At 37.3% G+C, this 18,790-nt stretch overlaps 1 protein-coding gene across 1 annotated transcript in view; it reads right to left on the bottom strand.

Annotated features, from left to right (window-relative positions):
• abcc3 (ATP-binding cassette, sub-family C (CFTR/MRP), member 3) overlaps positions 1 to 18,790 on the bottom strand; it is a 59,806-nt gene that overhangs the window by 24,429 nt on the left and 16,587 nt on the right. Inside the window, 14 exon segments of the mRNA XM_046853032.1 lie at positions 1,063 to 1,129; positions 1,229 to 1,316; positions 1,558 to 1,704; positions 3,121 to 3,324; positions 4,153 to 4,245; positions 4,600 to 4,761; positions 6,442 to 6,619; positions 8,735 to 8,968; positions 10,601 to 10,732; positions 11,356 to 11,417; positions 11,535 to 11,660; positions 13,505 to 13,642; positions 14,309 to 14,434; positions 15,358 to 15,534. Coding sequence (XP_046708988.1) covers positions 1,063 to 1,129; positions 1,229 to 1,316; positions 1,558 to 1,704; positions 3,121 to 3,324; positions 4,153 to 4,245; positions 4,600 to 4,761; positions 6,442 to 6,619; positions 8,735 to 8,968; positions 10,601 to 10,732; positions 11,356 to 11,417; positions 11,535 to 11,660; positions 13,505 to 13,642; positions 14,309 to 14,434; positions 15,358 to 15,534 — 1,934 coding nt within the window.

Raw genomic sequence — 18,790 nt, 5'->3', positions numbered from 1 at the left:
TATAGGCATAATGGTCAGGTGTCCACACACTTTTGGTAGTATGGTGTATAAGACCTATCCATGAAATGAAACATAATGCAATAAGTTCAGGTTACTTTTTTTTTACCAATCTGGAATTTTTAGATGCCTTTTTATTTTGTTTACTGTCACGCTTTTAAATGTTTTTTTTTTTTTTTTTTTTTACAGCACCATTCAGATTGTTATCGAAGCAGCAAGCTGATGTGTTGCAAAAGAAATCAGTTGATCTGTTTTCCTGTGTGTTCTCTAAAAGTGCCTCAACAGCATTAGGCTGCCTAAAACAGTTTTGCACTCTGTGGTTGAATAGTAGCAGTACTGTTAATGCTTGGAAAGAGCTTCACATTTGCATTATATTCTTTCCAGAAAAAATGTTTTTTTACACATATAGTGGCTTTTTGTACACTATATGGACATAAGTTTGTGGACACCTGACCATAGGATTTTTTCAGCATCCCATTCCACATTTAATCCCCATTTTCTCTTATAATAACCTCCACTCTTTCTGGGAAGAAGTAGATCATTGTAGAGATTGGTGCTCATTCAGCCACAAGGGTGTTAATAAAGTCAGGTACTGATGTAGGTGAGGTGACGAGGCCTGTGGTGCAATACGCACTCCAGTTCATTCCAAAAGGTGTTCAATAGGGTTGAGGTTAGAGCCACTCAAGATCTTTCACGCCAACCATGTAAACTAAATGTTCATGGAACTGGCTTTGTGCACTGTCATGTTGAAACCGGTTTGGGTCTCCTAGTTCAAGTGAAGGAACTTACACGTCCTATACGATACAATGCCTCTAACTTTAGGTTAAAATCTGGAAAAGTCAGGTGTCCCAATACTTATGTATTTCAAGTAATCAACTCCATTGCTTTTTTTGTATTAAGATATTATAAATGTACTAGTAAAAAATAATTATGTATAATGTTTTTAAAATACCAAATTATTTACAACTAAAGTCCTTAATCAGCTCTTTAGGTATAGTGTGTTGTATGATAATTTTGTGTTGTTTTAACACCTCTGTGCATTTTTAGGCAAATGAACATCCTTACTTCTGAAGTGTGGGCGGATCTTTTTTGGCCCATGAGAATTTCCCATTCACGACGGTTACAGCATATTCTGGAAGTGCGATTAAGAATGAACATTTATGACTCATGTAAGCAACACAAGTTAAACACAAAAGCTGAAAAAATCTGATGTGTCATGATTACACCGTACCCGAGGCAGCAGGCTTTTTATCCACGCTGTCTGGGTCCAGCTCATCATGACTCAGGAATTGCTGAATGCGCTTGAGAGACACGCTAGCCTGTGTGCCGGACGGGAAAAAAGAAAACAATCTGTGTATGGAAATGTTTTCTAAATGCTTAATAAGGACATGTTATATCTGGGCCCTGAGTGAAAAACCTGTCTATTCCAATAACTAATCATACACAGTGCAAACTAGTCTTATTGGGGTTACAAATACAAATAATGTACAGCAAATTGTTAAGCTTGCATAAGAAGATTGTGTCATAAACTGCCTATGATACCCAAAAATATGTACTCACTTGCAGAACACTGCTTACGACCTGTGGAAGCATGTTCAGCGGAAATCGCAGGATGTTGAACAGAGCAAGCGAGACAAAGGCCTTGTCGGCATCTAAGACGTTGCTTTTGTCGACAGTCACATACACGGCAAACGTTGTCAATGCAACCTGAGGAAACATTCGAGCAATGTCAGTTAGACCTCACTTATCTCCTCCACACAGCCTTGAAACAGGACACTGATATTACTGAGGCTTTCTAGGAATTTTCCAGAACAGATTTTTTTTTTTCTATTAAAATGATCTGAAAATTAACTTCAAAACACCCACATCTCACTATGTAATGACACTGTGAAAACAGACCGAAATAAAAACTCACTAACTAATGACTTCAATTGTCATTGAATCACAAGCTTATTTACTGGTACGTACCATCAAAGGCAAAGGTTTCTACTACCTATAAATGGGCAAACATTAACATAAGGTGTTAAACAAATCAAAGCTATTTAAATTGCCTAAACACTTTCCTGGTAGAGCTTGCACACACACACACACACACACACACACACACACACACACACACACACACACACACACACACACACACACGGCATCTACTAAACCAGCTTAATGAGGGAGCCAAAATATTTTACAATTCCATAACAGCTTGTGCGCATGTCGACTTCTTGTCCTACGAGAAAACTATTTGCTGGGGGAAATAAATGGTCAAAATTGTGTTTTGGCAAAGAATTATTGCTTTTTTTTAATCATAATATCTATAAAATCACAATATATAATATTGATGTAACATAAATCTACAAAAATACTGTATACACTGTATCTAATGTGTCCGACTGTTTTAGTTCAGCTATTGACAAAAATCCATTCCGAGCTTTTCCGGCTTCCGGTCCGCTGTCATAACGAAAGCTCTTGCGATCAGCACGATTGTTTTGCACGTGAGACTGCACGCTGCACGGAGAGCGCAATATTATATTTATTGTTTATCATTTAGCCAATTTTCATGATTTATTTCTTTTTTTTATGTTTGTAATAAAGTTCAGTACTATTTTACATGAAGTGATTGTTTGTTTTCCAGTATCTATTTAAAAAACGGGTGATTAATTGGTTATTGGCAAGAACAATCCAGCCTAGCTATCGTTAACGGTAAAATCTGACCTCTAGAAAAAAAAAATTGAATTATATATTTATATATATACTGTCCCTAGAACAATTCCCCCAATCACCATCACCAAATGACACAAAACAAGAAGAATTTGAGCAAAAGTCAGACTTCAAGCATTATACATGAAAGGATACAATTATTCTTTCTGCCAAAACTGAAAATCTTACAGCTATTCAATATAAACAATGTTTATTGGCTTTACCAGTTGCACTCATTTACCATTAATTCCTGTATGCACATTGGTACAAAAGCTTTTCAAACCACAGTATACAATACTTAAGTACATATTGTGTAAAGTATGTAATTTCAGTTTTCTAGAATATTTTCTCATTAATATTTTTCAAGTGATTGCATTCTTTTATATTATATATATATATATATAATAACTGAACTTTCCCACTCACCAGAAAGGGGGCACTGGTCCAGGCCATGATAGACAGGGCGCTAAGGTAGCCAGTCTTGCGCAGCACGTTCAGTTCCTTTTGCCGAATTTGTAAGACCTTCTCCTTAAAAGAGGGTTCCCAGGCATAGAGCTTGAGGACTTTTATGCCGTTCAGGATTTCGTTCATCAGCTTGATGCGGGCGTCTTTGTACTTCATCTGCTCCACCTAGACGCCATGAAACAACTCAAATGAACAACTGATGAACAACGGCAATTTCAAAAAACTGCTAAATGTAATATCAGAGGCATCCAGTATTGATTCTCCATCTTGTCTTTTTTGCACATAGTTTTCTCCAGATTCTTTAAAACTTTTAATAATAAGATATTTAACTGTTTTGCAATTTTAGGCTGAGAAACATTCTGAAATTTGTGGACACACTCTTTCACAGATTGGTGAAGCTCTGCCAATCTTTACTTCTGAAAGACTCTCTAAGATACACTATGTATAATCTGTCATCTTACTGACTTGTCAATTAACTTCATTAGTTGCAAAATGTTTCTCCAACTGTTTAATGTTAATAACACTTACTTTTTCCAGACTTTTGACTTTTTGTGGGATAAACACACATCGTTCATTTTAATTCTTAAATTCTGTAAAGCTGCTTTGAGACAATGTCCTTTGTGAAAAGCGCTATAAAAGAAAACTTGAACTTTTGTTGCCTTTTTTTGACATGTTGAAACCATCAAATTTAAAATGACCTTGTGTTTTTCTCTAAATGGTACATTTACCCATGGCATTCTGTTTTTTATTTCCATTTTACACAGTGTCCCATCTTTTTTGGAATTGGCGTTGTAAGTGCATACTCATAGAATGTCTAAAAAAAAAACTCATTAGATGCACGCTCCTTTTCTTTAGCACTGTATTTGCAGTTAAAATGCGATGCTGAGCCGTTTACATACCCGTCTGAATTTGAAAATGAAGTTTTAGTAACGAATTTCCTTTCAATTTCAGGAAACAAAATATTAATCTCGACATGAAGAAAAAAGAAGAGACCTGGTACGCTCTGGTTTTCATGGCAATCACAGCATTAAAGGGAATCAGAAGAACCATAACAGCAATGCCTGCCAGGACAGAGGGGCCCAGAGTCTACGAGATAAAGGGGGAAAGGGAAAAAAAAAAAGAAAAACAAAATCAAGATATAAAAAAGCTCAGTAAGTAAGTTTTGGTGTCTTATCTAGCAAAATCTGAAATGTGGTACTTGTGCACTTTTTATAGGTAACCACTTTTCATTTATTGCATAACACAGTATGTTGAAAAGTGCATGAATTATGCTGCTCCAGTGACACACAACCATCCTCATAAACAGTGCAAAACTATAACAAACTATATGTAACTTTAAAGCTAGACATCCAGGGTTACCTTCTCTCCAGTCTCTGTTCAGCTTTTTGTTCAACCTGTTAACTGTAGTGTAAAAAATGTTGAGATGGTAGAATTACTGACCTGCCAGAGAAAGAAGAGAGCCAGTATGATCTGCAGTGGTGCAGACCACAGCATGTTCAGGAACGTGGTGAGGTCCATAAAGCGCTGAGCATCCACAGACATCAAGTTAACAATCTCTCCAACGGTGGAAGAGCGCTTCGCTTCGTTAGTAATGACCAGAGACTGCACAAAGAGCAGAACAACAACATGGTAAAATGTAGAGTTGGGATGTAGAATTAGGCTGAATTAGCATGCTTAAATGACATGGATTTTAAGAATCAGGAACATGCCAGAATGTGGAAACACAGTCACTTTTAGCTCAAATTTATGGGAGAAAATAAAGATTTTTTTTTACTTTTTTGATATGTCCAAAAACAAACTGCTACATCTTACTAGTGATGGAATCGTTTGAATGAATGCACTTCAATTTAGTTAACTATCTAGAAGTTACACTTTTCTCCATCAACACACTGCACTTTGCAAGCACACTGGGGATTTATTTTGTCTAGAGAGCTAGGTCATGGATTTATCATTTGTCTAGACCTGACATAAAGCCCTCTCCGATAGTACTGGAACAGCAAGGACAATTCTCATACACTTACAGCATTTGGGTTTGAGATCAAAGGATGAAAATGAGACAAACGCTGACAATTTCAATTTTGTTGTTAAACAACTTAGGACATGCCGTCTCATATTCATGATGATCTCAAATCCAAAAGTCTTCACTCTATTTTAATGAAAGCAAAAGACCTGGCCTCGGCGTTCCAATACTTTTGGAGGGGACGGCATTCTAACCAATAATTCAAAATAATTAAATAAGTCATATATAAATCTGATCATGCACCAGAAACCTGTAAGACAATAATCCACGATATAGATAGGATAGAAAGTTATATTTTTTCATATTGTTAAAATCTTTAGCAGTTTTGTGCAATGATGATAATTAATTACACGTGCAAAAACCTTTATAACTATTATTGCAGTCTGACTTTCTGCCATCTGTTTGGCATTGCTCCTACAAATATTTGTTTATGCAGCTACACATCATTTACTAAATGTATAAATTAATATGTATATTCATTAAAATTGTCTTATTTTTTTTTATTTTAATCTTACAACAATTTCCATAAATGTTCGATCCCATCTACACTAATTTCACAATAATCATTACTCCAACAACTTCTTATTACATTCAGTTTCGGTATTGTAATCGTGCGTGTTGTAATCGTCAGGGTACTTACAATGTGCCGTTATTTCTTACTGAATAACATATACTGTATGTAACTGAACCCAAACCATTCAAATATTTTCCTTTCTCTTCTGGACTCGATCCAATAAGTAATGTTAAGTTCTCCAAAATTTATATTTATTAAAAAACTTGTATTTGTATACTGCTTTGAAGAAGTAGATTACTAATATAAATTAATAATTCGACCACCATATTATCTTTTTATCTGTCTGTAAACATAGTTTATAAATCAGAGGCACACCTTAGCGTAACTGCGCTAACCCCATCCCACATTACTGGGTAAAAGTGCACTGAAGCACATCAAACGATCCACACCTTTTCCTGCGCCCACACAGGGACAGGTTTCTTTTTCATTACTCATACATTCATCACAGCTTTCAAATGCAGTCTGACCTGATGGATGAGAGCGGCTAAAGCTCAGATCAACTTTAAGCACCGGCTGACGTTTTTATGTTTTTGAAATTAGAGGCTTTGTGCTAGGCTTGAGCTATTACACCGAAACACTTGTCAGAATAAGTTGTGTAAAAATGCGGGTCCGCAAGAATTTTTGTGCTAGTTCATAATCATTATCTGACAGCAGGGTGTATGTGCAGATGTGTATGGTGTTCATGTACCTTTCTGTAAATTGCCCCTATGATAGCGGTGCGCAGCCTCATGCCTGTAACAAAGCAGTACTGGAAATGCTGATGTAGGATGAGTGTCTGTAATAGGGCACAGCCAAACATGCAGAAGGCCAGCGCAAAGCCCCACCAAGAAGGCACATCCTTCTTTTTGGCGAACTTAATTAGCAACCTGACAGTCACAAAGAGAAACATGTTCAGCTGAATCTTAATCCACTGTATCTATTGCATATGGGGAATTAGGACTAAATTATATTTTAATATGCCATCTTATGCTAAGCAAGGTTTATGCTAAGCAAATTTATTTACACATACAATAATCAATAATAAAAAATGCATAGGCAATTATTGAAAAAAAAGTGTTAAAATATTTGCTGTACAATTCAAGAAAAAAGATGATGTCATGTTCTTGCAATCTTCAAACTGTCTATGTTAGATGTAGCCCCAGATGCCCAGTTTGGTCTTCTGCTGTTGTTTGCCTCAGGGCTTGACATGCTCTGTACTGAGATGTTTTTCTGCTCAGTATCACTGTAAAGTGTGGTTATTCGAGTTTCTATAGTTTTCCTGTCAGCTCAAACCAGCCTGACCAATCTAGCCTGACCTCTCTCATACAGTAGTACATCTGCTCACTGGTTATTTTTCCCTCATATTTTTCCCTATAAATGTTGGGCACCATTGGTTTTTGAACATGTTTTGAAATCCCAAAATTCAATATGATTCGATTTCATTCAAATATATTCAAATCAATTCAAATGTTTTTGCATTATTATTGTATAGCACATAGACAATGAACATTGTTTCAAAGGAGTTCTACAGAATTAGATAAATATAACTTTTACATGTCTAAAATTAGTGGCGATAGTGGGAAGAAACCTTCAGAGGAACCAGATACAAAGAGAACCAATCCTCATCTGAGTGACACTGAATGTTCATTCATTATAGTTCCATCATTGTTGTGGTTAACTCTTCACTGATGGATGCTCTAATGCAAAAACCTTTTATGAAAAGCATTTTAGCACTGTTTATTTATATAAATTACAGTCCAAATCCATTTCCATGAATGTTAAATGTAACCCTTCACAGTAACTTTATGGATCTTAGACTTAGAACCATCTTCAGCAGGAAGGACTGGTAGGACATCAAGATGAATAAAGCAGGTCCAGAAAGAAGAAACTGACAAGATGACCGGTACCTCGACACAGGGGTGAAAGGAGGGGTTAAATGAGCCTGTTTAACAAAAATAATTATGCAACAATCAAATGATCACATATTCCCCCATTTTGGTGATGAACATTTCATCAAGCAAAGGCCTAATGGAATAAATGTGGGTATACAGGCAGTTGTAATATCATGAATTCAAATGTTAAAAACAGCCATGATTTTAAGCAAGTTTTCACACTGGAGTGAAACAGATTAAATCCAGTACGTGTGCTTTCAGTGTGTTTTCCATGTGCCATCACTTTTGTGGTTAGTATGTTTAGCTTAACTATGATGGTACAAGACAAGCAGCTGTCATTTTTCCCTCTGAAAAAAGTCCCATTTTTTGGACCACAGAGCTTAATTTGTATAATAAAATGTCGGCTATTTAAGCTTTGAACCCTCCATGCTTAATACATGGAAATCTAGCCTAGCGCTTTCATAAACAAAGACAGAAAAACACAGCCTGTCTGTGGTTTCATCACATACACAGGGAAGTCAGAGCACCTGAAAAACAGCTAAACAAGGAAATGTGGTGGGATAAAAACAAATTAGCATTTGGCCTTTGCTTTGCAAATTACTCTAAAGAAAGTAACCACAGCGGAGGACAAGCAAGCATTGTGCTTGTTCTGACTATCTAATCGGCATATGCCGCTCTGTATTTGTCAATCAAATAAGCTTATGCGTGTGCTTGTTATATTGCATACATGAAGGTCATGCTCTAAAAGTAGGTTGATTCAATACCAAGAACTCCATGTGGGTTTTTAAGGTTCCACACAATAGCCAATCGTGTTTAAATACTTCTATCTGCAACTGCAACATCTGTTCCCTCCAAACTGGCCTTTTTTATGCCACTTCATTAGTCACCATTGATATAACACTAATATCGATTTAAGTAGATAGCAGCGTCGCAGGAAACCCAGCAACGCTACAGAACTGCTGACAGCTGCTGATAAATAACTCTAAGATAAGGCTGATCAAACACCATTTATCACGTTCTGCCTCTCAGCAAGTAGCTGTAACTCATGACACGCCACTCGCTTCCCTGTCGTAAATTATCGACCATCTGTGTCTTGTCCCTGCTTTGCACCTGAGCAGCTGAGGGTTGATGAACACGATGGTATCGTGTAGCAGCTTAAAGGCTGAGCCGATGAGGAAGTAGGGCCCGAAGGCTCGGATCAGGGCGTACAGGAATGACGGCTGCCGAGACTCCTTCTTCTTGGAGAGCAGCACTTCCACCTCCTCAGGATTTTTTACATCCGCATGGTTGCTTTCCGCCTCGTCTTTAGAGTACACGGCCTGTCCATTTATTTCCTTTGTAGACCTGTCGGAGTTATTAACAGAACAGTGGTCATGAGATGCTTTCGATTAAAACTGCTGAGCTTGTCATTGTCCTCGGCTTGTTTTTTTTGCTGAACATAAGCATTTTCTGTGGGAAAACGGAGTAAATTTTATGCAATTTCCTTTGGAACTGTCTTAATAACTGGGCAGATTAAAATAACATGAGATCTTGAACACTACATGGGAAAAAACACTTTGGTTAATGTATGGTATAAACAAGTGGGTCTTGACACCAAAAATGTATTGTGTACACAATATATCTACTGATTTAAAATCGGAAATATTCAGCTGCATATCTAAAGGTTGGAGGAGAATTGCAAAGAGATTGTAAAAGCTGGTGGCCTGATAAAGCATAACATAAAATCAATATTCGAAATGTTTGCAAAAGGAGAACCTAACGACTCTTAGAAGAGAACAGGAAGCTTCGGCTATAAAAGAGAAAGAGGAACATTGCAAAAGCTATTTGGGTTCAAGTTGATTGCGTTTCCAGTGCAGCAAATTTGATTTTAAAGCCTGGCATAAACTAGGCATATTCTAAGGTCATGGCTAAACAATAATAAAAAAGACACCAAATCAAGTGCCAAGAATCAAACAGGAAAGCTCCTAAAGGAGTTATGTTTACTCATGCAGATCTAAGCCAATCACATTAGTGGGAAAAATCCCTAGTCTCTCAAATCTGAAGTGAGACAGCATTCACAGAGGCTTCTGCTTTCACTGTACTGTCTCCCAGCAGCAATGCCACTTTCTCAATATTGGAATAGTTGTCAGAATACATGTGTTAATGATACATATATTTACAACCTTCAACTTTTACTGAATTTGTACTGTATTGGAACGTAAATGGATTTTTAACATGCAATACAGTGTATTTATTAGCAAGCCAGAAATCTGTAGAACAATATTAAATTGTATTTATAGTTGAAATCTCTCTATCAGCTTTGTCAATCTTTATAGTTTTCGCTCAAGAATCAGGCCATTGTGGTCCTGACCTTGTCAGGCCAATCTAACCTTTTCAGGTTCTTGGTTTTAAAGTTGGCAGCCCAACTTTAAGGTGAACCTCAAGTCTAGAAATCTGGCTAACATAAGCTTTTTTTCTTCTAGGACCTCCCTATGCTTAGTTCATTTGCTTATGCAAGTCCTTGGAGAAAAAGCACCCCCACCCCCCAACATAATAATGCTACCACCACCATGCTTCACTGCATGGATGCGGTTTTTAGGATGATTAGAAGTGTTTGTTAAATGTAGCTTTTTTCCTAATGCAACATAAGCTTTTTTTCCACGTTTGCTGAATCTCCAGAAATTCATATGGCTTATTTAAGTAATGATTTCATTTCTAATACGCTTCCATTAAACCTGCTTGGTAGAGAATCTAGACTGTGGTTGTCCCAGGAACAATTGTACTGTATTATGTGGTGTAAAAACCTGTACTTTTTATTTAAAAACTATTTTGGAAACCATACTTATCCCTTCCCTAATACACACAGTATTCTTCTAATGAGAAATTCCAGTCCAAAGATTTAACACAATGTAGACGGAATATAGTAGATCTTTATCTACAGAAGTGACTCTCAATGGCATCCACTGTACGAAAAATCAGCACTGGGCCTCAACATACCTTTGTAATTTAGACTTCTCCACTTCCCATTCCTTGAGGAGTTTGGGTACCACCACTTTCGAGCTGTCATCTTCATTCAAGGACCACAGGTCTTTGTTTTCCAGGGGAGATTTATAGCCTTTTATTGCCATTCTGGGAAACAGAAAAACACAGACTCACACATTCACTAAGTGTAAAGTTCAGATAAATATGTTAGATAAATATAAATTCAGATAAATATGTTTTACACCAGTACTGGAACAAAACACAGTGAAGGTATCTGAACAACAAGTTATATTTAAGTTCAATGTAAAGCTCTTGTATTTTAGGTGTAATATTCACTGTTGGTCACTTAGCTGACAATATACTAGCTGGGTGCTAATAAAGTTTGTGGGCAACTATTTTGGATACTGGCATAAAGAAATTAAGGACACTGGAATAAAGGCAGGCTTCTATGTACTACTTTTATACCACCTGTATAATCTTCTTGCTCAAAGACCATGGTTAGGTGGGTAACGGTTAATATTTAGCCCAACCTCTGCAAAAACATCATACATTGTTTGCAAATGATTTCTTTATTTAATCTGCAACAGTGTTGCCCAGTATTGATACAGTAAACGATTACAGTGGTAGTGACCGTAACATTTTCTGTAATTAAATCGGACCGTTTTATCTGTGTCTATAGCAAACAACATAGGAAAATGAAAGCATTTGCATTTCCATTCCCACACCACACTGGTGTAAAACCTATGGCCCTGAATAAACATGGATACTACCTTGTGAACCACCAGAAGGTCATTCTTGACAAGAAGCCAGCAGACAATTCTGGACATGGATTCTAGAAAAGAAATAAAACGAGACACTTCATAGACACTGTGAATTACTGAACATGCCACCTGAAACCACACTGTACAAATCCCCCACCCACTCCCTCTCTTCCCACAGCCACACTTACAGGATCTGTGATTACATTAGAGAAGAGCGGAGGCTTCTCGTTGAAACAAGACAGGATGAGCTCCACCACCGTGAGGCTAAAATACATGTAGAAGGTTGTGAAGCGCAGTTTGTCTTTAACCTCATCCTGGATTGAAAAACAAACAAAAAAAAAGAATAAGAAAGAATCTCTCATTACATCTCAATTACCATCATTTCAAACACATACATCTTCCCGCTCTTCACATTACACAATGCCTGATCTTCCTCTTTATCTTAATTTCTAATAATCGCTGAGATTTCTTTTCATTCAAGACCAAATGCAATGGATCGCCTGATGCAACAAATGAAGGTATTAATAAAGGCACTTTCACATACTAAACCTTAACCAAAAGAGAATTCTATAAAGAATTGACCTTAAGAGCGTGAGATGTGTTGCGAACGTGTTTATGTTTGCACAAGTAAAAATGTTTATTTAAGTAAGAATGTAAAAAATGTTGCAGGGTGTATGCTGCACATAGCTCCAGGACCACGGTGGTTTCCAAAAGCACTATAAAGTTTGCTTTCATGCAGTTTTTCTCCATCTTTCATTGCATTAAGGACAGCTTTTTAAAGTAACCAATGTACAGCAATTATCATACATCACTGCATTTCATTAAAAAAAACACACAAGATAGAAACACTGATTATGAGAAACTCTGATCAAATACAACAGGAAAAAACATGTCCAAAGACTTTTAACTCTCCACATTGCTCTTTCTATTGTAGAAAGTAATAAAAAAACATAGACAAAGCAACTTATTCAATTGACAGGGGCTTTGTAAATTGTAAAATTTGTAAATTGTAGTTGAAATTCTGGTCCATAAGCTTATATAAACTGGCACCTTATAACACTATAGAAGTGGCAGGCGTGCATTTCAGGACGAGGCTTTTTGTGGTGTCCTACCTGAATCAATCCACCTCCTAATACCATCATTATGACAACACGGCTATAGAAACCATCAATGTTATAAAGAAACGCAGTATAACACCGCTGCATCACAGACATGTATTTCATACCGTGGGAATGAACGGCATCTCTAAAGCAAGAAACCCTATTAACACATTTCAACAAGTCTCCTTACACTGTAGCCACAGCTGCATACATCATCTCCAGCACAAGCATCAATAATAAATAACATGACCCCTGGTTTTGCGTGCATTTTTGTGCATTTTTATCTGTGCAGTGCGTTTTTTTTCCTGCCGATTTGAAATGAAAGCAAATTGTGTGTTTTTGTGCAAATTCTACCAGAAATAAAACGCAACATATAATATATAAATGGTTCCTGAAAAAGTTTAACAACTATTTTGAACGACTTTTCCTCACAATGTCCACCTTTTCTCAAAAGTTCATCTTGTAAATGCTTTGTATTTCTGCGAACAAATCAATTTCTTCTTCTGTCATCTATTGTGGAATCAAAAAACAGCTTTTAAATCCACAAGAAATCCACAAGTGCTTGTGCAGTTTGCTACAGATACGGTTTGTGAGCTCTGTATAGTGAGCTCTCTGATCATCCAATCAAAGGATGTAAAAATGGCGACGTTATTGGACGCCTGCTGGATGGCCTCAGAGTGCGAACTCAAAATCTGAAAAATGGATTGTAAGATACTGGGCACCCACAGTGTTCACTGTGAAGGGCTTACGGCAGATACCTTGACCCTGGCAACATGTGAAGTGATGTCTGATTGGACAGGAACTCTAACGTACACTTATACTCGGTTGCACACCTGAGAGCGTCGCTATGAAATGAAGAGAATAGCTTTTGAGAATAATTTGACATAAATTCATAGACAAGCGCAAGTCAGTGATTTTGATAGAGCCAGCAGAGTAGGCATTGTTAGCCATGACGGCCAGCCACTGCAATATATACAGCACATATATCTTTTTAAATAGATTTATTTTAAGCTGCAAGTGTGCTTTAGATGCTGAAAAAAAACGAAATTGGTACAAACCACCTGGCGGGCCTGAAGGATCTTCGAGCGGAAAGGCACAATGGCGCACAGCACAGAGATCGTCCAAAATATAAAAAGCACTCCCGAAGACTGCACCCCTTTCAGACGCTCATACTGGATAAGAAAGGTGGCTAATAGCTGTCAGAAAGAGAGAGGGAAAGTAGTGTTAGACAGAGTCACATACAGATATTTATGTATTGGATTCAGATGGGTTTTGTATTGATATACTGATATACTATTGAACAGAATACACTTCATATTGGTCACTTTGATAAGAAAATCTGTACACTTGTACAAGCCAATCAATCTTGTCACACAAGAGGTCAAGAGACTCAGTTAATGTCCACATCAAACGTCAGAATGGAGACAGTTATCCTGACATTCTTATTAATGCCCAAATGTTTGGTTTTAGTATTTCAGCAACTGCTGAGTATCAGGATTATGAGCAAAAATTATTTGTTGAAGCAAGTAGTCAGATTGATTGAGTCAAAATGAAGTCCAAAGTAACTGAAAAAGAACATCATGCCGAACCTTGAACTCTACTTGCTACAACAGTAAAAGACCACATCAAATAAGAACAGGAATCTGACACTACAATGGACCTTGTCTCACTTGCTCGCATTTTTTCCACAATCCGATGTTTGATGTTAATGCTACTCAAAAAGCTTGACCTGCATTTCCATGCCTTTTTATTCATCTCATTGCTGCAACAAGATTGTAAATTTGCCTATTGTACATTTTGGTTTGTTTCTGCAGATTCTGATTCATCAAATGCCAGCAGCATTACAATGTTTCTATAATTACCATAGTCACACCAAGTACTAATGGAGTGACAAAGTATATCGGAGGTTTCTTAAGGTCCTGGTGCAATTCGCTGAACGATGTGAAGAGGTCTGCCCAACACACGATCCATAAAATAATGCCAAAAATCTGCACACAGAAAAAAAAAAATTACACACAATCTGTTCATAAACGAAGAGTATATATATATATAAATAAACCTCGATATTCGCAGGGGGTTACGTTCTATGAAACAATTGAGAGGCTTTGACTCTCCTTTTGATGGTTCCTTTTTAAAGGGGAATTGTACTGTAAACTCAACAAAAATTGTGAATGACATCATAAATGTTTTATTTTCTACTTCAAATGAATAATACAATAATAAAAATTGTTTTTCAAACATTTTTATGTAATTTATTAGTACAAACTCTGTTCTGAAATGTTACTCCGAGCCCTTTTTGCTGCAATCTAATCAAAAGACTTGAAAATGCGGGTGTTTTGGACGCCTGCAAAATGTCCTCGAAGTGGCAGACTCAAAATCTGTTTAGTTAAAGCAACATCCAAACAAATTTTAGCAGTCACATCAAGTGTTGCCGGAGTCAAAGGTATCTATAAGCACTTAACAATGAACATCGCAGGCCCCTGTATCTTAAAATCCATGTGCTGTTCATTGTGAAGGGCTTGTTGATACTTTCGACCGCAACACGTGATGTGACTGCTGAAATCTGTTTGCATAGAAACTCTAACCTAAACTTACACTCAGTTGCACCACTCCTAGAAGCAGCTCAGCCAAAATATATATATATATATATATATATATATATATATATATATATATATATATATATATATATATATATATATTTAAAAGAATTATACAGTATAATTATAGAGAAAAAGAGACATTGGGAAACCAAAAACTAGACTTCTGTAGTATTGAATATACTGTAGTCTAGAAAGTGTTTTGAAACATTGAAGGAAGGAAGTCTAAAAGATTTTGCAATGCTCTACTAACATATCCTTCCTAATTCCTCCTAGTTTTTGCAGAGACCAGCAAGATTTTACCAGCTTACCGTTTTTATTCTGTTTAATACAGACATCATAATGTAGTCTCTCTTGTTCAGCTTGAGATAAGTGAAGTAAAAAGGGAAGACAAGCCACAGGTAAATGCAGGGGATCCATGGGAGCACGGAGAGCTGAAAGCACTCTGTTAGGTCAGGGTTGCTATGGTAGAGGGTCAGATTCAGGTCCTGAAAAAAAAAAAAAAAAAACAGCTCATTTACACAGATTGTACCTGCATTGGTATACATACATACTGTACATCAGCAATAGATGAACTGTATATGGAGGAGATATTTAATGAGAAATCGGTATATAAATCGATATTCCCTGAACTAATGTCACTTTCTGAGAGTTTTATGTCTGTTGGTTATTTTAGGCGAAAACTGGAATTGCGTATTCACAAAATTCCAAAGATGAGATGCGGAGAAAGTCTGCTTACACAAATGCTTAAAGCAGTGGTTCTTAACCTTGTTGGAGGTACTGACCCCCACCAGTTTTATATGCGCATCCACCGAACCCTTCTTAAGCAGGGCGTGTCATCACAAATCATATGAGTCTGTGTGTGTCTTGACCTCCTCCGAACCCCTGAGACTGACTCACCGAACCCCTGGGGTTCGATCGAACCCAGGTTAAGAACCACTGGCTTAAAGTAATTTTCTGGGTGGCTTGTTTGGAATATTAATATCACCTACATGCTGAGGTTTGCTAGATGTGCAGCTTCATGCTATGTACTATTGAGATCTACTGTCTTGTCCAGTCGATTTCCGGAAGAAATATTCACTTCCAACCTTGCATAGCTAACTAAAGAGACAATCTTTAACTACTTTCCTATTCTTCTATTTGGTGCAATGAGGGTTTCAAAGGAAAATTAAATTAGAGCTGTAGGTCACTGTGTATCACAAACTCATCTTAGAGCAAAGTTTGGATTACATCATTTGCATTTACCTGTTTATGTTAGTGTGTTAGTATTTATGATATTACATTTACACCAATATTACTTCCACTGAAACATTGTACAGGGATTAAAATTTTACTAAATTCCTATTCAAGACCACAGAAATGTCCATTTGTAATTTTGAGACTCAACACGTCAATGCCGCAGCTTTCAATACCCTGGAATCTAATAGAGGTTAACAGATGCTGCTCTGTGCGTGAGAAGAATGTCCTCATCTCCCTTCTGTTGATTAGTGCAATAATAGGTAATCACAGGCGTCTGTCTGCTCTAGTAAACAGTCTACAGCAGTTAGCCCTCTATTCTACTTCTTTTTGCAATCTAATATAGAGTGAATGCATGCTGGAGAAAATGGCCAGATTGTTGCCTTAAAGAAAATCATAGCAACATACAGAATATGTGCTGTTACGGTCTGTTAGAAAGGAACCATCTCCCTACATCTAATCCTACATTTAAGGGATCAGTATACTGACCTTCAAAAATGTCAAGAAACCATAGTAATTTTAAGGTGTGTTGACATTTGCACATTTGCCTCACCTAGCTGTCTAGCAGACAGGTAACATATTGAAGTAATAGGATGTGAGAAGTTTGATCTCGCTGTGCCATTCGGTAGCTACCTAGCAATTTGATAAAAAAAAAAAAAAAAAACTCTATTTGATGAAATATACCGTATTTATCGGACTATAAGCTGCTACTTTTTTCCCACGTTTTGAACCCCGTGGCTTAAACAACGAAGCGGCTTATTTATGGATTTTTCCTGGGTTTTTCCCGGTTTCGCAAACTTCAAGCCAAAAAACTGAGCATCAAAACATTAGACCAATGAAATTTCGAACGGAAACGAAAAAATGCACCTCACCTGTGTTCTGAGCTGCACGGCATCGGGAAAAAAACGTTTTTTTAAACGCACGACGATGCCAAAAGAAAAACTCTCGAAAGAAATAGTTGTGAAAGGAAGGAGGAAGACGGTGAATAATGACTTACTTAGTAGGCTACTGTTTAGATACAAGCCATTGTAACGTGTTGAGTCATGGTTAAGGGAGAGCTTGCTAATTCCAGTTGCAACAGAAATCATATGAGCACAGACAGGTTTTCAAAACTTGTGCTTTTTTATTATTCTTGGCAACAGCGTTACGGGTTAGTCAGAAAAACTTAGAAATGAGCATCAGAAAATAATAAGGACATATTCCTCGGTCTTGCACACATGCAGTAATAGCGGAAAAATGCGGCGGTAGCCTATTCCCAAAATGCCGCTTTGCTCTTAAAGGAGCCACAACATATTTCACCGGTACACCGTGTAATAGACACTGTCTTTCATTAAAGCCTGTGTAAAGTTCATTAAGTTCAGTGTAGACATTATGTAGGCTTATTTATGTTCAAAATAAAAATCTTTGTCAAATTCAGTGGGTGCGGCTTATATATGGGTTCGCTTTATAGTCCGGAAATTACGGTACACTAGTTTGTGGACACCTGAACAGACAAACAGTCATATCAGTCAAAACTGCAGCATACCATCTCTATACATTACTTCCTCATTTGCAAATGATAATATTTAGCATGTTATACCAATAGATTAATATGGGCTTTTTGAACATCCAAACTCCATATTTAGTCTTCAGTTGCTGTTATAAAACCTCCACTATTCTAGAAAGATGTTCCAATAGATTTTTGGAGTGTATCTGTGGAGATTTGTGCTCATTCAGCAACAAGGGTGTTGGTAAAGTCAAGTACTGATGTAGGTAAGGTGAGGAGGCCTGGGATGCAGTCAGCATTCCAATTAATCCATAAGGTTTTGAGGTTAGAGCTCTATAGCAGGCCACTGAAAATCTTCTATTCAATCCAATTCAAGGCATATCTTCCTGAAGCTCGCTTTGTGCACAGGATCAGGTGGATCAGGTTTGGGTTCAAAGTTTAGGTGAAGAAAAAATGTCACGGTACCACATCCAGAGGCATCCTATACAAATTTGTGCCTCCAAATTTGTAGTAACAGTGTGGGAGAAAATCATATGACTGGAAACTCCAGATGTCACAAGTTAGTTTGGTTCCTATAGTGTTAAACTTTGTCAGAATACCTGCATATTCTTCAGCCACAGCAACAGCCGACTGCTTTTCCCAGACTGCCATTCACATGTTCTGGCTTTTGTTTGTTGTTTTCCTTCATGACTGGCATAACTACAGAGCAATTGAACAGGGTGGGGGTTGGCGTGTGTGAGACAGATGTTCATTCAATGCTTTTTTAGTTAGTAAAATTTATTCATTTAAAAGGAGACTGAAATAAAAGATGGCATCCAGAGCCCAAATATAAAAACAGCCAGCAAGCACTTGCTAGCATGTAGCGTAAAGTCAACCTGAGCTGAATTGTGCCCTCTCTGTAGTGGCAGAAGATAAACACAGCTGCCTGGCTTGCTCTCAGTCTGTCAGCGCAGCACTAAGCATGAACACATGCAAATTAACTGACATGGCCTTCCAGTGTAGCCTGAATTTTCCCAAGAGCC

Source organism: Silurus meridionalis, chromosome 7 (assembly GCF_014805685.1).
Source record: "Silurus meridionalis isolate SWU-2019-XX chromosome 7, ASM1480568v1, whole genome shotgun sequence".
NCBI classification, from domain to species: domain Eukaryota; kingdom Metazoa; phylum Chordata; class Actinopteri; order Siluriformes; family Siluridae; genus Silurus; species Silurus meridionalis.
Note: the sequence above shows the minus strand (reverse complement) of the source record. Positions and strands in the feature narration are given on the sequence as shown.